Source organism: Patiria miniata, unplaced genomic scaffold (assembly GCF_015706575.1).
Source record: "Patiria miniata isolate m_02_andy unplaced genomic scaffold, ASM1570657v1 HiC_scaffold_5, whole genome shotgun sequence".
NCBI classification, from domain to species: Eukaryota; Metazoa; Echinodermata; class Asteroidea; order Valvatida; family Asterinidae; genus Patiria; species Patiria miniata.
Genome location: NW_024037072.1, coordinates 13,219,902 through 13,242,331, shown reverse-complemented (window position 1 = coordinate 13,242,331; position 22,430 = coordinate 13,219,902). Strand labels below are relative to the sequence as shown.

General features: G+C 39.3%; 2 protein-coding genes across 2 annotated transcripts; one reads left to right on the top strand and one right to left on the bottom strand.

Annotated features, from left to right (window-relative positions):
* Positions 1 to 802: 802 nt before the first annotated feature.
* Positions 803 to 6,125, bottom strand: LOC119740291 (heat shock 70 kDa protein IV-like). Its single transcript, XM_038215555.1, has 2 exons — positions 5,708 to 6,125; positions 803 to 4,024 (listed from the first exon to the last, which is right to left on the bottom strand). Exons 1-2 carry the CDS (start codon positions 5,887 to 5,889, stop codon positions 2,293 to 2,295), a joined length of 1,914 nt encoding a protein of 637 aa, XP_038071483.1. The 5' UTR covers positions 5,890 to 6,125; the 3' UTR covers positions 803 to 2,292.
* Positions 6,126 to 6,375: 250 nt separating this feature from the next.
* On the top strand, positions 6,376 to 20,186 carry LOC119740292 (ubiquitin-like protein 7). The gene is made up of 10 exons (XM_038215556.1): positions 6,376 to 6,551; positions 7,904 to 8,023; positions 9,269 to 9,348; positions 10,011 to 10,095; positions 10,951 to 11,008; positions 11,547 to 11,656; positions 12,685 to 12,734; positions 14,769 to 14,879; positions 16,701 to 16,961; positions 17,835 to 20,186. The coding sequence occupies exons 1-10, from the start codon at positions 6,407 to 6,409 to the stop codon at positions 17,955 to 17,957; spliced, it is 1,143 nt and encodes a 380-aa protein (XP_038071484.1). The 5' UTR covers positions 6,376 to 6,406; the 3' UTR covers positions 17,958 to 20,186.
* The last annotated feature ends 2,244 nt before the right edge of the window (positions 20,187 to 22,430 follow it).

Here is a 22,430-nt window from a genome sequence, read left to right as displayed (position 1 = left end):
ACTTGCATTACCTGCCTACTATGGATATTCCTTTGTTTTCGTGTAGTTAAGAAAAACCGGGGACAAAAACTTATTTACTCGCAATGCGAATATTCTTTCAACCCAATTTTATTACTACAATTTCCTCCAGTGTTCCTCTGCATTTTGCGACAAAAAGCCCTGCTAACCAAAAAGTGCATCTAAACCTGATTTTTTTTCAGAGGGGGAAACGTTGAGTCCACAAAAGGTTCACATAACCTGCATCGTGTGGACCTGTTTTGTTTTTAGGTCCACACAAAGATGGCAAGGTTGGCACACGTTTGTTTATGGTGTAAATCGAGATTTCCTAGTGTTCCTTTTTTTATCATCGAGCTTTTGTTCATAATCAAACTTTTTTGCAACAGCTCCCACAAGTTGGTTTTGTACACGTTTGAGGACGATTTACACCATAAACAAACCCAATCATACATCAATAATTGTCCCAACAGAAAAGATTATGTCACCAGTTTATTGAATATTGTTTTGCTCTGTACCTTATCATAATCTTCGACATAATGTTTAGCTATCCTGTTTGGGTGTCATGGTTTCGATACTTTGTTTCAATTTTATGCTAAGTCTTGCTAATATAGTTGATGAGCTGCGGACTAAATTCTACTATTATTTCCGAATATTTTTCCAAAACGAGGCATATGACAATTCTGTCTGTTGAATTCTTTACGTCACCAGAGAAGGAAAACGAAATTATTGCACTTTTGTTTAATACAGGAAATGTATGTCATGTCACAATAATACCATCAAAATGCCTTTGCCGACACACAAATAATGCCGTTAAACACTGAACAAAACACTTTATTGCATTAACAGTTTATATAATCATTAAGAGAAAATATTAACAAATGTAAACAATAAAACTCTGAACCTCAGATTTTCTTGCACGTTTTTAAAACTTTAAAAGAGCGACAACATAATAGTCACAGATTGAAAACGAATCCCGTTAGAAATATAAAACATGAGGCCTCACTCTTTGCCTTTAGTAGTTATAATTTTAAACAATATTGTTTGAATAACAATTTCAATATTAATTAAAAGTTTGTTATACTGTAAGTTAATTGTGTAAGAGCAAAAATCAGCAATATCAAAGGAATCTTTTGAAGGTTTTCTTTTGGCATTTTAAACATTTATATGTAAAAACTCCTTATGTTTTTCTTTACAGTGCTAAGTTCCTCGATGCATTACATGTACTTGTTTTTAATTTCACCGAGATTTTAACATACTCATGTCATTAAGTCTTTTCCAAGAGTATTGATGAATCAGCTTCTTGAAATCAAAAGTAAAACACGTTAACATTAAATAAAAATGTTTTTTTTTCTTCTCCGAAATCAACAGGTATATATCATTAAACCTAGTACAAGAAAATTAACGAACAATTAATTTAATGAATTCAAGTCATTAAAACTAGTACAAGAATATCCATGAGTTATTTACAAGTATTAAGCAATGCAAAACTGACATACTTCTCAAGCTTCCTGAAACTTAAGGTATACAGTGTATTTTTTTTCTTTTGCTATTTTTGCTGATTGAAACTTTTGGCACATTTCCCTTAATAATCTATTTTGGGCTTACTTCTTATATTTTTTTTTCTTCAAATAAGGCAGGGATATGAGATTGTCAATTTAAAACAAAGTCTGAAAATTGATGACATATCTGAAAGATGCATACCTTTCTATACTAAAGTAATAATGTCTTTCTCTCATATTCAAAAAGTCTGATTTCAGACAAAAGTCTGAAAAATCTCATGCCTGAATAAGAAGCTCCATTTAAATCTTCGTTGTCATTGACAACTTGTCACTACTTAATCAACTTCTTGAATTTTTGCCAGTTCATTGAAAAAAAAATAAGTCTTTGTTTCTACATTACATAATAAGTATATTAGTAACAAAAACAATAATTCAGCATAACGTTACTTGTTCTTCGGTAACTGTTTATAAAAAAATAAACTAACCAGTTACAATAAATGTTAACCAACTGCCTTTCAGCTATATACAACAAATTTTACTTGCACATGAATCGTAAACTGTTTTATGATATTTCTTTTGTAGTTCATTGTTAATATTTTTTTCATTACGAAAAAATAACAAACAAGAAAAAAATGTTTTGCCCTAATATGCTGTGGAATACTGTCTATCCTCGTTTTTAAATTACTAAAATAATGAAACTACAACTGCTCATCCTAGCTACTCGTTCCAATCGAAACTAATGCTTCAGTGGCGTATAACAAAACAAGAACCATTAAAAGTTTTTCGAGTTGTAAGTTCAGTCAACCTCTTCAACTGTAGGCCCTTGTTGGCCCTGGCTGCCTCCAGATGGTCCCTGTCCACCAGCCTGCCCGGCTCCTCCGTGGAGCTTAGACATGACAGGAGAACACATCCTTGAAAGCTCTTCTTGCTGGTGAGCGATCTCATCCTTCTCAGCCAGAGTGTTTCTCTCCATCCAGTCCACGGTCTCCTTGACGGCATCTCGTACCTTCTTCTTATCATCATCAGTCAGTTTCCCCTCAGGGACTTCATCAACGGCTTGCTTGAGACTGTAAGCGTATGACTCCAAGCCGTTCCTGGCACTGATGCGATCCCGTTGAGCCTCATCCTCTGCTTTGTACTTCTCAGCATCCGACAACATACGATCGATGTCTGCTTGGCTCAGGCGTCCCTTCTCGTTCTTAATGGTGATGCTGTTGGACTTTCCAGTGCTCTCGTCTTTAGCGGATACATTCAGGATGCCGTTCGCATCAATGTCAAAGGAGACATCAATCTTAGGCACACCGCGTGGTGCAGGAGGGATCCCAGAGAGTTCAAAGGTACCCAGGAGGTTGTTGTCCTTGGTCATCGCTCGCTCTCCTTCGAAGACCTGGATGCTGACTCCTGGTTGGTTGTCAGAGTAAGTGGAGAAGGTCTTGCTGGCTTTGGTAGGGATACGAGAGTTGCGTTCCACAAGCTTGGTCATGACACCGCCAGCGGTCTCGATGCCGAGAGACAGAGGTGCTACGTCCACCAGGAGAACATCTTTCACCTCATCGCTCTGATCACCAGTCAAGATAGCAGCTTGGACAGCAGCACCGTATGCCACAGCCTCGTCTGGATTGATGGACTTGTTCAGTTCCTTCCCGTTCAGGAAATCCTGCAACATCTTCTGGATCTTGGGAATTCTTGTGGAGCCTCCTACCATCACAACCTGATCGACCTTGTTCTTATCCAGCTTGGCATCCAACAGGGCTTGCTCTACCGGTCCAAGAGCCTTCCTGAAGAGAGAGGAGCAAAGTTCTTCGAAGCGGGCTCTGCTGACGCTGGTGTAGAAGTCGATTCCCTCAAAGAGGGAGTCAACCTCAATGTTTGCGGTGGTGCTGCTTGACAGCGTGCGCTTGGCTCGCTCAGCAGCCGTGCGCAGACGGCGCAGAGCCCTCGGGTTGTTGGACATGTCTTTCTTGTTCTTCCTCTTGAACTCAGCCGCCAGATGCCCTACCAGGAGATTGTCAAAGTCTTCTCCACCAAGGTGAGTGTCCCCAGCCGTGGATTTCACCTCAAAGACTCCATCATCGATAGTCAGGATGGACACATCGAAGGTGCCGCCTCCCATGTCGAAGATGAGCACGTTCTGTTCTCCCTTGAGCTTCTTATCAAGTCCGTAGGCAAGAGCAGCTGCCGTTGGCTCATTGATGATCCTGAGGACATTCAGTCCAGCGATGACGCCAGCATCCTTGGTAGCCTGTCTCTGGGAGTCGTTGAAGTACGCAGGCACGGTCACCACTGCATCCTTGACCTTCTGGCCCAGATACGCCTCGGCTACCTCCTTCATCTTGACCAGGACCATGGAGCTGATCTCCTCTGGGGTGAACTGCTTCTTCTCTCCCATGTACTCTGCTTCCAACATCGGCTTGCCGCCTTTGTTGATCACAGTGAACGGCCAGTGCTTCATGTCAGCTTGGACGGGTGGGTCGTTAAATTTGCGGCCAATCAGGCGCTTGGCATCAAAGATGCTGTTCTTCGGGTTCCTGTAAACAAAATCCAAAAAGTACAAAATATTGTGAGAAAAATACGCAAAGTTTATAAATTTATGAAATTATTATTGTCATCAAATCCACACTTTTTATTTCAAAAACTTCACTCGGAACTTAGACAAACACAAAAATCCTCCATGTCATAGGCCATATCCCTAAATAAAGTTCATCTTTTCAAGTATTGAAGAACATCGTGAGCCGAAAAAAACTTACCCAATATGATTTTAAGAGGAAGGTGGAAGTTGTTTTTTTACCAATTTATCAAGTTATTATTTCATCTTTTAGTTCAAGTGTTGCCTGCAGGTTCAAACATACCCTTAAATTTTGCATTTTTTTTTAAATACATGTATTCAACCGAATAAATCACACAAATGCTCTTTTCGGGAAAATCACTCAAGCATATCAAACCCGGCCATGCGTTTGTGCACGTTAAGACCCGGTGTCGTATGAAATTTGGACTCCAATACAGGGTGAGTAAAACAAAAAAGGGGGAACCCAAACCCACAAAATTAGTTCATATTTAAAAAAATATGTAGCACCACACATAATAATGACTGGAAAGCCAATTTCATAAGCTACTTTTAGATGAAAAAAATACTGGAATTGCTCAATTCGTTCAAAAAATTTCACCATTTTAAACACAATGACCCTTATACCTCTTTCGTCCAAAAATGCGATTTCAAGAATCGTCGTCACAATTGTCTTCAAACATCACCAGCGATAAAACCTCAGTTTAAAAGTTGCAAATATTCAACAAAGTCCTTTTGAAGGCCCATTTAAAAAAAAAAAAAGTAGATTATATAAATCATGTTGTTTGCCTAACCAGGGCTGTTTATAAAGATATTGTGTACTACAGTTGTTGACAGTTGTTGAGATATTCTGTGTCATTTTCATCTAAAAGTAGCTTTAAAATATAGGCTTTCCGGCCATTATTATGTTTGGTGCTATATATTTTTAAATATGAAATATCTTTTTGGGGGTTTGGGTTCCGCTTTTTGACTCACCCTGTACAATCTGGTCTATTCTTATTCTGTCCAAGATCCACTAGGCATGCGTTATAATTATGATCGAGTCCGTATTTTTGTCGAGTTCAAATTTCACACTTCACGTCACCGGCCTGACGTCGCGGCCATGTCATGACCATGACCAAGACCAAGACGAGTCAAGGTATACAATCGTGTGTGCCATACAATAATAAGCAGCAGGTACAATATAAACACAGATGAAAAGTGGAGGGAATGAATGTACATTTCAGCCGACACTATACATGTAGGCCTACTTGTATGTTGGTTGTGTACAAATGAAATCGATGAGAAATCTTCAAAATGGTCTTGTATTTATTTTTTTTAAAGATCAAAATCTAGGCTGTAAAATTAATCATTTTACCCCTAGAGTTATACATACAATCGTATAATAATTATTTACACCAAAAAGTGTCGGCAAGATGTATTTTTCTTTATATTAGTTTAATTTAATAAAATAACGATGCATCGATAATTTATAATGACCTCTCAAGATTGTGTCGTTCATGTGATAGACAAAATAATATGGTCAAGATACTGGCCACGATGTGAGCCTTATAATGTTTATAATATACAACTCTATGCCTAGGGCCTGCGTTCTTTCAAATTAATCTTAATTTATTATCCGATGAAGAGGAACTTGAGATGTACTTACATAGCAACCTGATTCTTGGCCGCATCTCCGATCAGTCTCTCCGTGTCAGTGAAGGCGACATAACTCGGCGTGGTCCGGTTGCCTTGGTCATTGGCGATGATCTCCACCTTTCCATTCTGGAAGACCCCAACACATGAGTACGTGGTCCCCAGATCAATCCCGATAGCTTTCGACTTGGCCATCTTCACAGTTGTAGAAAGCTCACTTAATCAAGATGCAAAATATTGTTTGATGAAGTTCCGACAAAAAAATATATCGCCTGCTGGGAAAAATATTCTGTCCGTGAATCGCCGCTTGTCGGTTCAGGCAGTCTATTCCAATCGACTGTTTGCTTCGTTCCAAAATCTGACGATGCACTGCCGATGTGCCGACTTTATACTAACAAAAATGGTTCGAGAAAATTCCCGGGACAAACATTCTTTTCATTCCGTCTGGAAAATTCGAGTTCAAGATCATTCTTTGCCCCGCCTACTTTTCCAGAATGTGCTTTGAATTGATTTGCATATTATTTTATATTCAGCAGAGGGCAGATTGACACCTGACCTTTATCAAAGCTGTAGAATAACACTCCCGTTGAAGCACCATGCTATTAGCAATGCAATGCATATTCATGTAAAACGTTGGAGGCGTGCTGACGTCATGAGAATTTATAGTGAGAAATTTCTAGATTGAGACAAATGAGGGCGCATTATTGTCAACATGGCGAATTCCGTGGGAAGTATTTGTGTAAAATTTTCCGAGAAAACTGGGCGAACACGACTTGATGAAATCGATTTTTCTGGATCAGTCAGTACTTTACGAGAAAGAGTGTCCACGGCCATCGGTCTACCGTCTTCTGAACTTTGTAAGATTTATATTTCCGAAATGTCGGCTGTTAAACAAAATCGTATCGCCGTGACTCGAAAAATTTGAATCAAGTTGTGTACAAAATCAATGCCAGTTTTTTTACTTGAAGAAGCGGCCGTGCGCACGCACTAGCGCATTGCCATTGACTGGCTAACTGCACTCACATTGTCATTGTTGCAAGAAACGTGGAAAAATTCAACATATTGTTTAGTAATGATACTTGATAGAAAATGATGAATACAAGGTTCCCCATTCCCTCACCATGTTCACCAGTGTAACGAATTTGACATTGTCGTATTTCATCATTATTGACATTGTTGAACTTGAAGTGCTAAGTTTTTGTCAGTGTTGTTAACGGTGATTGTGTAGTTACAAGCCCTTCATTAGTAGAATATATGATTTTCGTACACGATTGACAGCGCGCCTTGTGTTCACGGTACATGGCCGTGATCGCCATCTTTCATGACTTTGTTTTCATGTTGCGTTTTGTCGTTGTCATTGTCATTTTTACCCAAATTTTCTTCAAAACATCAAAACCCTGCCCTCTATCTACATGTATAACATACCTCCATGTACGTAATGTCACCAACTAATTTGGTAAGTCATGTACAATTTTGTAAGTCAACTAAATTGTAGATTTTGTTCTCTTACAGAGAAACCTGCCCATAACTACACAATCGCCATGTTAACCATCTCGTCCGTCTATGGGCAGGGATGTAGTCAAGTCCATGTAGTCCACTCAAAAAAACTCCAGTCCACCACAAGTCTAGTCATAAATACATAAAAAAAAACAAGCCACAGGTAACAGAAGATGAACAAAAACAAAGGAATGCCTTTGTCAAAGCTCATTTGAAAAGCGTGTGAGTTGAATTGGGACTGGAGGACTTGCAATGACTTGCAGGGACTTGTGATGGACTTGCCTAACATCCCTGTCTATGGCAGTAAGTATGGGCGATTGTGTAGTTACGAACCCTCTTTTGGTTTAGTCCTTAAAGTGTTTTTATCATTCGTAAACAACTTCTGCAACCTTAGATAGGTTTTTGAAATATTGTATTTGTAATTTTGAACAGCATCTTTCAGTAGAAAATGGGATTTTACAGTTGATGCCATGCAAATCAATGCGGTTTTGCATATTCACAGTGTGTGCAGCGGTTGACATCTTTATTTACATGTATGCTTACTACAATAGGGCATTCTTTTGTGAGCCTATATTCAGTGACAAAAAGCTTTGTTTGTGACCTACGAAAGATGAGTTTGACCAAATTTGACTGCTTCACAAAATGGTGTTACTGAGCCAATAATTGTGTTAATAGTTCTTCCAATATTCCCATATTTTTTTTTACCCGTTAGCGATGGTTTACTGCGGTCGACTCTTACGGGATGCAGACAACTTGAAATTATATGGATTGGAATCAGGATGCACTGTCCATGCATTGAGGAAGAAAGAACCCATACCAATAGTACAGGCAGGTAGGATGATATGACTGGAATTTCATGTTTTTAACAAAGAAATAAAAAGAGTAATTCATGTTAAGTTTCTGTTCTAAGTAAAAGCAATACTTCTTGTTAGTAGCGCACAATTAGTCCAGCGGATATGTGAAAAAATTGTGCACTTTTTTTTTTGCATAAAAGCGTGAAACTTGGCACAGATGTTTATATTCATGCGAGAAAATGTTTTAGATGTAGAGCCATCGCAAATTTACCCTTTTAGGGGCGTGGCATCCATTTAAAAAAAGGGGGGCGGGACTTGTCAAAGGGTGTGTTCGCGATTGCTCCACATCTGGAATTGTTTTTCTCATGAATGTCAATGTATGTGGAAAGTTCCATTTCTCTATGAATGTGGGAACAATATTTCCAGGGTGGGCATAATGAAAACCCCGCCCCCTTTTTTTTCTTATATGGTTGCCACGCCCCTAAAAGGGTGTGTTTGAGATGGCTCCACATCTGGAATTTTTTTCTTATGAATGTCGATGTTTCTGGAAAGTTCCATTTCTCTATGAGTTTTGGAACAATATTTCCAGGGTGGGCATAATGAAAACCCCTCCCCCTTTTTTTTCTTATATGGTTGCCACGCCCCTAAAAGGGTGTGTTCGAGATGGCTCCACAACTGGAATTTTTTTTCTCATGAATATAAACGTCTGTGGGACGTTTTATTCGTTCATGACATATGGGCACAATGTTTTCCAAAGTGGGCATAATAATTAAACCCCCCCCTTTTCTTTTAATGGCTGCCACGCCCCCCAAAAGGTACTTTTGTGGTGGCGCCGAATCTGGAAAACACTAATAATCTATATAATTATGTCTTTGTGAAGTTTCCTGCTTTTGTAACAAGTGGGAAAAACCATTTTCACTGCGGGCACGACAAGTCCCGCCCCCCTTTTTTTAAATGGATGCCACGCCCCTAAATGTTTCACGCTTTTATGCAAAAGTGCACAATTCATCGATATTTTGTCACATATCCGCTGGACTAAATGGTAAGTGATGATAATTAATATTTCAGTCATGATGGCATAAGTGCCCAGTCTCCTGTGTCAAGATAAATCTTTGATTTTAAATTTTTGAAAAAAAAACGAAAAAAAAAAGAATTGCCTTTACAATTACTTTGTGCGATTTGTTGAAACTATTTTTTGTCTTCAATTATTTAATTCACGTTTACCCCTACAGACAACTTTCTTATGTCTTCCTCATTAAATAACCCATTCACTCATCTTCTAGAACCATTGGATGACGTCGGAATTCGTCATTTGATGACCGCCCTTCATGCTGCTCTCCTAAACCCCGCCCACAGACAAGCTGTAAGTTTGGCTAAACAATTCTATTCTCCATCTAAAACAACTATTTATAAATATCTAAGTCAGTTTACCCATTCCTATTGGTCGAGAGGCTGTCACGTGGCCAATTTTTAAACGGTTGACAAAGACACGGCTGGCTGGTCATTTTTCCAGTGTCACATGAAATTTGGACTCTGTGAAATCCGGTGCCAGCACCTTTTTTTTGGCTGAACCTTCAAAATACTCGCGTACATGTAGGCATGCGCAATAAGTGAGTCAGTATTCATAGTCCTTAATTCACACCACACCACTACATCTGCATTCTGCGGGACATCACGCAGTACACACGACGGGCGCGCCAATCTCCATATAAGGAGTTGTTTACCAGAGGGCCTTACCATTGTATAACTAGAGGGGTGTTTTGTTGAACAAAATCATTGGAAATTTATAATTTATAATTTTTGACGTTTTTTACTCATATGGACAGAAAAGTTTTGAAATTTGTTTTTACCGAAACGGTATTAACCAGTCTTAAACAGAGTGTTTAATACCTCCCAATCACACATTTATTTCCATATTTTAAATGATTTATGGCATTAAATGGATGATTTTTTTTCCTCAAGATTTTCTGAAGCATTTTAACTTTTTAAAAGGTTTGATTTGTGCCCTGTTTGTTTTTGACGTAGGTGCATAAGATCCTTACAAGCACTGAAACCATAGACAACATCATAACAGCTACCCCTGGTCTGGCTGCAGACCACACAGCAGTTTGTAAGTATACCAGTCTATGGCTCAATATTTAACAAACCCGATGATTTTGATGGTTTTCTTGTTTACCATATATACAGCCCGAAGTACAGTTTATTACTAGACAATCATAATGTTGTACATGATTCTTTTTAACTCAACTTTTTTGACCAAAAAAATCTTCCTCTTAATACTTCAAGACCTAGGGCTACTTATACAAATCTTGGATGCATACACTGTGTCTAAAAATAGTTTGAAAATTTGGGACTCTCAATACTGTGTATGAAAGTCCCAGAACTTAAGGTATTGAAAACATGCAATACAAGAAAATAGACTGGCACCTGAAACAACCAGTCCAACACCCCTTCAGTACTGCCGAAAGAAACATCTGGTACCGGTCTCTATTTCTACATATTTCTCCATAGTCAGCCACCAGACTAATGAAGAGGTCAGTCTTTTCAAACAGTTGGCATTGGTGGACCATGGATGGACATGTACCAGTCTGGTCTTTAGCCTCATTTTGAAATTACTTTACTTCCTTCTCATGTGCAAAAAAATGAAGAATAAGTCTTCTTTATAAATTGATTGGGACCTCAAACTTGGCTGGTGAAATACTGAGGACCTTGTCTTTGCCCAATGACAATTTTGGAGAATTTTGCTCGCTAAACAGTGAGTCCAGTTGGTCTGATTCCGTTTTGCATGTTTTTCAGCACTTAAGGTCCCAGTCTGTTATAAACCCAGCTTTCCTCCACCCTTGTTCTTGTAACCGTAAAATCCCAAAATACTTAGTTTTGCCCAAAAATATCAACCTCAGACATGTTGTAAAATCAGTCATCAGACATGCTGCATAATCTCTTTTTTTTAACAAAAATTCCACAGCAATGCTTCGAGACCCAGAGCTCCTGATACAGATTGCTGATGCCGATAATGTGCGAAGGTAAGACCTAAACAAAACTAAACGTTGTTGAATTTTTTCTTTATCATATTATACTACAGTGCACCAGGTTCATATTCCAGCTTCTTAAGCTCAGGACTTGAATGAGCTGGTTTAGTCAAAAATACAGAGTATTGTGAAATGGGGAGTTGGGTTGGCGTAGCGGTACTTTTCTCGTCTTCCACCGCTGTATAACCCAGGTTCGATTCCTGCCTGGGACAATATGTGGATTGGGTTTTCAGTCCCTACCTGATTCCGGGGGCTTTCCTCATAATACTCTTCTGGGGTTTTCCTCCCACATCTCAAATTGTAATTTCTTCACACTGTCTTCTCTTTACTGGGCCCAATGGGAGAACAGTGGATTCCACTGAATGGGCTACCGAGTTAAAATAAGAATGAAATAAACAAATAAATAAAATAATATAACACTGCAAATTTTATCATCCAGTAGGGTGTTATCTTTTATTTTTGTCAATGAAATTATTGATTCACTGAAAAATGATTTTTAACCGCAATTTTGCTCTTGAAATTTTGTTTTCAGGATCGTGCGTGCACATCCAGCCATTGGCCATGCTGTCATGCATGTAGCTGCGTCAGTCACTGAAGAAGGTGCACAGACCGACAGGGCAAGAGGGGCTGATAATGAACAGGGTAGGTAGATAAACGGAAGCGTCTCTCAATCGGTGACGTTTTAGTTTTGGGACACTTATTCCTCTCAGCTGTTCCGAAGTTTTGTTGAACCATGGACATGATTGAACCATGTCATGAATGGTTCCCATGTCTTTCGGATTTTTCCTGTACTTTCTCAAGTATGAAGTGAGGTTCTTTGTTGATGATTCCGTTACTCATAATACCTCAATTCAGGCTTTTTGATTTTATGAAAACACTAAACATTTTTCTCATCGTAAAATCTTGATTGGATCTAAAAATAAAACAGAAGGCGGTGTCCAGGAATTTGGCAAGCATGTACATGTATCTGCAGAACGGCCAAGATTTGGGACACGTATTTTTGCGTGGTTGTGCATCGAGTCAGTCCACAGCCTGAGAACACCCAGATCAAACTAATTTAACCCTATTTAATTAATTTAATTTGAAATATCAACAACTATGACGACAATCATCTTCTGAACTTGATTAATTTATTCCTACAAGACTTCAAGCATTCAAGCCCATTTGCACAAAAGAAAAATGACACAGTAAATACAATGTCTGTCAAAGTTCAACACAAGCTGTGTACGTAAACGCTAAACACTAAAGTACAATAAACTGAATGATGTCTGTCACAAAAATACCACAATTCTCTCACAAAACGATTATATTACAGAGCAATACTCACTGGGAAGTTTTTATAAGATCACCCTCGCTCAGTAATATACCTCAGGAGCATGGCAGGAGCCATGCTCCCTACAAAAACGAGAGAATTTATAGCCACATTTAGTATCGGTCTTCTCTGCTGAAAGCCCACAGGACAAAACTTGTTACAAGTTGCCTTTTCGCGGAAGCACAAAGGTCACACTATGCAAATCAAAGTGTTTCATGAAAATATGCAAATCACTTGCAAAACTTTTGGACGTACAACAACTGAGAGTGCACTTGATCTCACTACATTAACACCAATATTGATCCCAGTTGAATTGCTAGAGGTTTAATTGAGTGCACTATCCCTTTTTACTCTTCAGGGTCCCTTCAACCCGATTTGTCTGATGATGAAATGGACACGTCCTCAGATGTAAGTTTTTAGTTTATCTCTTCTTGATGGCTTTACGATTTTATCAACAACTCCTCTCCAACTTCTTTTTTTGCAGTAAGCCCTTTTGTCATTGTCACCTTTTCATTTATCTCCTTGACTATTTCGTCATTATCTTCTTGTTTGACACGCATATGCTCCCGCATCATTTGTGCGTGTCAAAGAATATATTTGGTTTGGATACGTTTTAGATTTAACAAAAAACTTTCATTCACTTGATGCACCAGAACATTCTTGCATGTTTGATTTCTTTTCCAGGTGTCTTATATACGGTGAATGTAAAGTATATAAATTACTTTTCCTTTCTTTAAAGGTAATATACAACATTTGCAAACAAAAAAAACCGACCAAGTTAATGTGAAATACCTCACTTGACTATAAGTGAATAATAGCCTCAAGCGTCCTGTGAAATCGTGGCACCTGGTGTGCTGTCGTTTTCAAGAAAAGTGGAATTTTGAAATAAATTTCCAATGATGGTCAGTCAACCATCATTGGAAAAAACTGACTGTCTTCAAATGGTGCCCCCCAATTAACCAAATTTGGTTAGTCAACATTTTGTTTGCAATTGGTTGCACATCCGTGAACGGGTGCAAGCCAGCAAGTCTGGTTCCCTGACCTGGCATTTCCCCGACGTCTGATAAATTGCTCCGTTTTTGTCTGAAGAAGGGCCAGGGAACCATAAGACTACAAGAATATAATTTTTTCTTGGTTTTTCAACCATCTACATAATTACCAATCCCCAAATCCATTTATTTCTAACTTGTTGTATATTACCTTTAAAGCACGCAGCAGTTATTTACTTAGGATGTATTAGCTTGGTATTAAGATCATACAAGATATATTCACAAGCACTAGTGACTGCCTTCATATCTGAATTTAAATGGCATGCACATTTTTAATTTTATTTTGGGGGTCTTTAGAGGATAGAACTAATCATGGCTGATCATTCAAAGAAGGCCTGCTGAGCTGGAAACCAAATAGAATTAGGAAGAGGAGGTCAAGACTTATTTCTGCTTTCCTGTGATTTGGACTGATATCTGACCTGACCTACATGTATCCGTTAATAGGCCTGGGTCAATTTCATTAAACTGCTCGATACTTGGCAGAAGTTGGCAAGTTCGTGTATATGCTTAAACCTAATAAGTCAAATCGGTATCCCAATTTGGCATGTGCATTTATACAAGATTCTATGATTTTTACTTCGGGATAAACGCGGCAAAGAATTGCGAGCAAGTATATGTGGGACGTGGTAACCGAATCTGCATTCTGTAATTTTTCATCCAATCAAAACGACATTGGAACTTTACGTTCTCACTGTTGGGGCATACAAAACACCTGAAAAAGTTTGTTGTCCGAACGTTAAGAAATTTTGGTACTTGCTGTGATTTTGCACGCATGTATATGGCAATTTGTTTATCGCAAAAGGAAAATCGTCAAATCTGGCAAATACTTGACATTTTTTATTCAAAACCTTCCTGAATTTCTCAAAATCTTCAACTGTTCAGGAAACCAGCAACACATTTTGTGTACTTTCAAGGGCCACAAGGTCAAACATGATCTAAAAGTAGTAAAAGGAAATGACCTAAAAGTAACTGGGCTCTTGGGATTTGGGAGGCTCAAGATCAAATTTTCCTTGCCAAAACTTTTCCTTGCCAGAAAGTTTCCTTGCTAGTTAATAATCTTTAATTGTTTTGTTGGTGCATGATTTGAGTTTTTAATTTCCATATTGGCTTTTGCCCTTTATCAGTGTTATTTCGTAGACTCAGTGCTATCCGAGAGCTTGAAAGAAAAAGTTCACAAGGTCACTCGGGTGGGACTCGAACCCACAACCTCCTACTTCCTGGCGAAGATGTCTTGACCAGGGTAGGCTGGCCGGTTGGAATATGCAGCAGTGGGCACCGCAGCCAATGACTTTTTGATATGGTGGGGGTGGAGGGGGGGGGGGGGGAATCCATCATACACAAAGTAGATTAATTTTGCTGATGTTTATTTGCTTCACATTCTGGTGTCTCTTAGGGTCGTAGTTCCAGTCGTCCACAGCTAATCACTCAAGCTCAGCTAAGTGCTGCTCTAGCTGCTGCAGGCGTAGGTGGCTCGGCGGGAAGTAGCGCTGGTGCTTTTACGCAGGTTAGTTCAGATTCTTTTGTAAGAGTTGTCAAATTTTGAGGGGATGCGTGCTTTGCTAAGCTCTGTTGGAGCATATCTGCGCCATTGGAATCAAAATAACTACATACTGTGGCGTCAGTACTGTGGGAGGTTTATCAGGAGGGGGCATTGTCTACTGCTTGCAGTTGAGAATTTTCATAGTCAAAATTTGAATGAACATATACAAAATGCAGCATGCTTGTGCTCACACATTTCTGCATTCTGTATTTATTTATGAAACTGTTTCTTGTTTGTATTTGGGATGGAAAGCAGGGTCATTTTGATGGGGGGGGGTAGTGTTTTAGACATAAAAAAGGTGGAAATTGGAAGAAGAAAAGAAAAGGGCCAGCTTTAAGATATTTACATTGTGTATAAACTCACCTAAATTTTTCATCTATTTGAATAAGGCGAATAGGGCCATTTTGCGTGATATTAAAAGGGGGGGGGGGTATATACCCCCTCCCAATGCTATGTCACTGCCAAACAATTTCACAAGCTGTGCCTTATCATAAGATATCCAGCACACATGATTTTCAAAGATTATTTTGATAAGTCATTGCTAGCAACGTTTCCCCTGACCCAAGAACTTGTCTAGACAAGGGGGGTCAGGAAGTGGGAGTAACCTTCACAATGGCTTGAGTGTCTTGATATCAGACGTGACGTTCGGACATTATGCAGGGTGGAGTCCAATCCCTCATGGATGTGAAAAACTTGTTTCCTTCCTTCATGGGGTGCATAATGACCAGGGGTTATTTTTAGAACAGGAAGGGTCGTTTTATTTTTTGACCCATATCAAACCGTGGAACATTAGACCTTGGCTCAATAACTGAAATTTGGATGAATTTTAAAGCTGGTATATACGTGCTTTTTCAAAATTTCCAAGTTTCTTTTTCGAACGAATTTTGAAGAAATATAATTTCCTGTTACAAGTAAATTTGCTTGTTTGCATTTGCAGGCCTTTATACAGTTTTATACAAGTGGTTTCAAATAGCGCTTCAGTTCAGAAAGTTTTGGGTGAAACGCTATAAATATTCATATTTAGTGACGTAGCCATGTAATACTTGTATGTTAATTTTGAATCCGCGTTTTGTATTCACCTGGCCCGATCCTAGATATGCGATGATCGCGGCCGGTTCGAGACACTGCTCTGTGATCACAGGCATTGCCGCGGGTCAAAGTCGTTGCGACAAAATTGTGTATGTGTTAATAGGCGTTGATGATATTGGCAGCGGTAAGGGTTCAGATTTGAGGTCCTGTCAGTATTTCCGATTTTTCTCAACAGTTTTCTTACCCTTCAATGGTTCCCTTATATTATTGTATTAGAGGTTACATCCGTGTCCTTTGCCTAAATGATAGTTCCTTTCACCAGCCTCTACCTCTTAAAAACCCTTTTCTGTTTCCCGTCACACAAAACTTGATTTCACTTAATTTAAGTAAATACAGAGCTAGTTTTCATGGAACTTCAAAGAATAAAAAATGCAGCAAATATTGATCCTAAACAAAAACGAACTTAAACCAGTCACAAGCAAGTAGAGTTCACATGATGTTTTGCTGGAAACCCATATTTTGTCATGAATATATTTATTTTAAAGTTGAAAATAGTAATTGACTGGAGCAGGGTTTGAACCTGCATCCTCCGCATTGCCATTCCAGTGCTCTACCAACTGAGCTATCCAGCCTTATGTTGGTGGTTCCCCATTTTGTCGATGTCTTTGTTCAAGAGGCGATTTTTTTTGTGCAAAAAAATTTGCGTGATTAGCAGTGTTGGGAAAATGCTATAATTTTTCGATTGTTTCTGTCCAGCCTTTCACTTCACCACCCCGAACTCAAGCAAGCACAACCTCCACGCCATCAGCCTCTACATCCAGCCAGCCTCTTGCAGGGTCATCCTCGAGGTCAAGGGTCGGAGGTCAATTACCAGGTGGTGTCATAACAGCTGACCTGTTGGCCCGGGCATTACAGCAGCACCAACAAGCAGCTGCGGCTACTGTAGCCGGAACGAACACGTCAAGTCAAGCAGCTGATCATTCCGATGGGGATACATTGACTGCTGAACAGCTGCAGGTGAGCATTGGTGCACAGTGTTTAGTGATACGTAGCTCATGAACACCTGTTTGAAGTAAACACCGTCGATATCGGAATTTTCAATAATCGATATATCGGAAATCCAATATCGAGGATATTCGATATATCGATTATCATGTAAACGTAGACCATAAAGATGACACTTTGCTAAAAAAAAATAAATCTAAAGTCCCAATTTTCCACGGCATTCTCTGGAGCATATTGCTATTTTTGCTCAAACTTTTTCAAACAAATCTCAGCACTGAGAGTTTGTCCAGAACGGGCGTTTTTTTTTATAGTTTTACATTGGGGGAGACGGCGAATTCCAGCGAACGCAGAGCACAAAGCGACGCCGCTTGGCATTTCCCAATGCTTTTATTTTGAGTCACAAGCACAAGTTGCCGCAGAGTTATATTTCATCATGTTAATTATACAGCAAACGATAAACACAAAGTAAAAGCACAAACGGAGATTTATTTTGATGATTATCTGACATCTTTTCAATATGATTCCAAAATATCCTATTGGCGATATCAATATCAGAATAATTTTGAATAATCGAGTAATATCAATATATCGACGGTGCTTTGTTTGAAGGCATACAGGATCATTTGCTTTTTATGCATTTTGTTGTTTTCCAGAAATAACACCGCACCAAATCCAAAAAAGAATGTTCAAATCTGAGGAATTCTGTATAGTCGTGATGCGCGGGGGTAATACTTATGCAGCAGTAAATATATTAGTCAAAAATTATTAGGTGTCCAGAAATCCAGAAAAAGAATTTGACGTCCTCATGGAAGTTCAAGAATCACCACCAAGAGGTCCTTTGGTCTTTGTACCCACCCAACACCTTTTTCCTACTCCCCCTCACAGGTCCAGTTACAGCAGCTCCGTAGTATGGGCATCACAGATGATGCTGTCTCCTTACAAGCTCTTCAGGTGACTGGGGGAAATGTTCAGGCCGCTCTGGATCTCATCTTTGAAGGACGACTCTAAAGCAACTGTGCTATCTTTTTTACTTGACAACCCTCCTTTTGTTTGATCAGTCACAGACAGTCAATAGTTCACTTCCGTTCCCCTGCCATGCCTTTTACATAGACTAGTCACCAACAGTCAGATAATATTTCTTATAGGCACTGTGACTAGTCAAATTCCATCAACAGACAAAAGCAGATGACTAATATGCATAGCTGCCTTATCAGTCTCCTACAGTCCAAGCGTAGTTATATCAGGTTTCAGAACAATCACAGCAAGTCAATCCTGCTTTGTGAAGACAGGGAGCACTCAACTGTTACAAACAGTCACTTGATTTATTTTGACTGCTGGGCTGGCCTTGTTGAAATTTGCTGCCAGAGAGGGAGGGTTGTAAGTACAAGGCACGCTTTTAAGATTTCCATCAAACAAGACCAGTCAAGCCAAGTAAACACTGGTTCCAGAGTGCACACAATTCTTCTCCTTTGATTCAGAACGGCTTTTCACTGGAAGTCTTTTCATGCATCTGGTGTACACAATGGGCCGGATTTGACCCATTCATTGGCGTAACAGGGTAATCCTATATGATAGCACTGCCCGACTCTCTTCATCATCGGACTACAACAGGCTAAGTCACGAATGACAGTCGGGGAGTCAGTCAGTCAGTCAGTCAATGAGATAAGTACTAAGAGGAGGAACGGCTGGCCGTCTGAGATCAGTAGAAAGTGGTACAGTGGAACGCCGCTATAACGAACATCGCGGGATCCACAGAAAATGTTCGTAATAGTGATCGTTCGGTATAGCAGTTTTAAGCTGCCGGTGCTCTGGTACTCACTTTTCAATAAATAGCGCCCTTCATAATAGCGCCCTGCACGTCCTGGACGTCCTTCACCCTGCACGACTTTTGAATTATGTAATTACACAGTTTTTGAGCTTACTACCTATATCGATGGGTGGCTTTCCCCTTCTATGCCTTGGGGAAATAATAGCCATTTGTCACTCTTCTGTTGACGGTTTTCAACAACAATGTTCGGTTGGTTTTGTACACAAAAATCGGGAGCCAAGGATGATGTTCGGTATAGCCGAATGTTCGGTATAGTGGTTTCGGTATAGCGACGTTCCACTGTATTGCAATTCATACTTCCCATGTAAATGCAAGTACATGTATTACCTCACACTGAGAGGTGACATAGTCCTCGAAATTTGAAGTCGGTTGTCGGTATGACATGAAACTTCTTTCCACAATCCTGAAATGTGTTCTTTTCGTCAGAACATGAGACAAAGTCTTAACCAAAAAATAACAACGCACACCTAACTGAAAAGTGGGATTAAAGTTAAATGAGGCTTTTTAGAGCTTGTTTGAATTGTTTTAATCTAGTGATGCAGGACGCGGTTTATGTCATTCCGCATTTATGCTTTAACATTTATTTTTAAATGCTAAATGTTATTTGCAATAAAATGCAACTTCAAACTTTTGTTATTAACTGTGACAATGTGACTCGTAATGGTATTTTAAGATATGCATTGTAACTTGTCATTTCATTGCCCCAGATATTCAAAAGTCAGGTTTTTTCATGCATGATGTAAAGACAAAGCTCTGGCAATTTGATAGTAGAGAATGACTTTGTTGTTCATTGAGTGAGAGGATATCTACGTCTAGCCTGTCATTCTATCCCGTAATCCCCACGGCATTTCCTCCTGGTTTAACCATCCGGATGCTTTCCCGTTCATCTCCGTTTTACATGCATCACCGAGTCGGTTGGGCCAACAGCAGTGTACAGTGTACCAAAATTTTTCAAATGTGTTTAGATAACACTAACTCCTGCTGCTCAGTTTAGGTGTACCAAGTGAAACTGTACCCTTCTTGTTTTTTGATGGTAGATTTGTTTTTATAAGGAATCAATAGTTTTGAAATAAGAAGAACAGATTGATTTCTCGTAAAAGTGCTCTGCTATTGATGTGAAGATGAAGGTGACGTATAACTGTCGGTGTGTGTCCAAATTTAACAAAAGTACCCGATCGTATACACCAATCCCATAACGCTGTCATTTCTATAACGGAGGCCCCCTTCAATGGCGAAAGCATTGTGCTAGCTATTGTTCAGATAATCCGCCACATGGCAGTTGCTTTGCAAAGTGTGCACAATGGTTTCTCCATTAAAGGGGGCCTCGTTAGTGTAAATATGTGCCTGGATTCGTCCATACCTGACCACCTTCATAACAACAGTCTTCTCAAATATTTCTTTTAGTAGAAGAGTTTCTGTGTTGACTCGATTTTTAATTCTTATCATATCACATTTGGTGGGTTGAATCATTCGTCTATTAATATTTTTGTGTAGTTTAATTAAGGATACTTCCCTGTGTCCCTGGCTGTTTCCCCTTAGATCAAACCGGGGGGGGGGGGGGTACACTTGGATCAAGCGTCGGTCAAGGTTGCTGGGAATGGCCGTGGGTTACTCATCTTAAAATTTTGCAGATAACCTTTGTAATTACTTGGGTAATTACATCAGCTAACGGCGACCAAAAGATCCCATCTTCTCCATTTAAAGAGACACATTAACTTTTAGACTGTCTTGTATTTGTTTGTTTGGTTTTTTGGGGGTTTTTTTTTAGGAGGAACGGAACAGAACTATTTTTGAAAAAAATCTAGATGTGTCTTGTAGGCATTGCGTCGTGTTGCACGACCAGTGGTGTTTTTGCAGGCCTGGACTTGATAGACTGGGAGAAGAAAAAAATCTGCCGCGGCTCTTCAAATTCAATTTCAGTTTCAATTTTATTTAATTTAAAAAAAACGAAAAAAGTTTTAAGAAAAGATCTTAAGGTTGAGAATGCAATTAAAAGTAGTACATGTATATTCAATTTATCCAGGCAGTATTCATTTTTATCTACAGATTAGAAAAAAACCACCATACGGTACAAAATAACGTTAATAATTACTGACGTCAAACATAACTCAGATCCGGAATTCAGACAACTCATGGAACCAAAGAAAATAAATGAACCACGATCAAAAATCTAGAAATATTACTAATTTGTAACTACCCAACATCCCGGAAGAATCCTTCTACACAGGGTGAGTAAAAAAAAAACCGGAAATCCAAATGTCAGGACCATTTTTAAATGACGTTCTGCACGTAGCACTTGGATATCAAAGCCCAAGTAATATGCTTTCTTTTAGTACAAGAATCATTCAAATCACATAGGTAAAACAATTCACATAGGGATGTATGTGAATTGTTTTCGTTTTGCCGATAGAGCACTTGCCTTATTTTGTGATCCGTGGACAGAAGTTTAAAACGGTGTTTGTGTTTAAAATTCCGTAACTTGAAAAGTACATGAGTGATTTGAATGATTCTTGTACTAAAAGAAAGCTTGTTAATTGGGTTTTCAAATTCTAGATTTTGAAAGTGCCACATGCAGAACTTCATTTTTGTTTTTTTTAAATGGTCCTGACTTTCTTTCTTTTTGACTCGCCCATTTATGGTCCAAACTGTGACAGTGTGTCATGTTCCTGTTACCTATGAACTTTGGTAATGTTAAAATGTCTACAAACTACTGTTTTTGTTGGTAGGCAAAGGTCGTTTGCTTCACATAAATCACCCATGGAGAAGGAATATTAAGGATTGCAGCCAGATTTACAAAATCATAGTTGTAACAGGTACAGGAAGACACTGGACGCCATATTATATAGAATGACCCAAAAGCTGCAAACGACCAGCGCTCCGCAGGGTCATGGTTCCATCGTTATTACCCCAACTGACCCTTGGTTCCTCCCCCTGTTTTTGTAGCACCACTGCAACCTTAACTTTGCCACAAACTGATGACGCCATGAGCTATCCCATATCCACCTATCTCCCCGGGGTCCCCCCAGGCTATGCTCCCCAAACCACCGTCCCTTCTCTCAAATCAGCCTGTTCCGGTACGGATGGTGAATCAACGCGCCTTATCTGCGTCCCGTCAGCTCTTGGAGGAGTCCAGGGTGTTCATTGCACGGTGGTGCGTCTTAAGACGATCAGGATGACTGTTGATGATCTCATCACCATGGGGATTATACTCTCCACTGTGACGTAGGTGCGCGTCAAAGGGTTGAGAGTGTTTAGACATTCCCCTTCTGTATAAAAAAATGTTACACCCCCGCAAAAAAGTATATTTTTGATATGGTTAACATTTCCCGATTTTTTAAAACAAAATCAGATAACCAACTGATCGGAGCATTATGTCATAAAAAAGAGATAACTTTTTACTTAAACTGAGTGATTTTCTTTTTAAAGAGAAAGGTCGTGAAAAACGCAGAACGTACCTTCTATCTTCCTTGAATAATCATTTGATCACCCCATGCAAGAAGTACTAACCCTTATTAGTCACCAACGGAAACGTCATCCCCTAATGTCTTATAGAGGTTGAGGCTCCATTACTTGCTCTTGTTGACACTTTGCCCATATTCATGACTTGATCCATCATCGCTCTTAAAGATCTTAGCATGGATTACATACAAGGA

Excerpts from the sequence above, each read along its gene's own strand:
- LOC119740291 (XM_038215555.1), bottom strand. The coding sequence starts at position 5,889 with ATGGCCAAGTCGAAAGCTATCGGGATTGATCTGGGGACCACGTACTCA. Across the intron at positions 4,025-5,707 it reads GCCAAGAATCAGGTTGCTAT|GAACCCGAAGAACAGCATCT; the intron begins GTAAGTACATCT and ends TTTTGTTTACAG.
- LOC119740292 (XM_038215556.1), top strand. The coding sequence starts at position 6,407 with ATGGCGAATTCCGTGGGAAGTATTTGTGTAAAATTTTCCGAGAAAACT. Across the intron at positions 11,009-11,546 it reads GATGCCGATAATGTGCGAAG|GATCGTGCGTGCACATCCAG; the intron begins GTAAGACCTAAA and ends TTTTGTTTTCAG. Across the intron at positions 16,962-17,834 it reads TGACTGCTGAACAGCTGCAG|GTCCAGTTACAGCAGCTCCG; the intron begins GTGAGCATTGGT and ends TCCCCCTCACAG.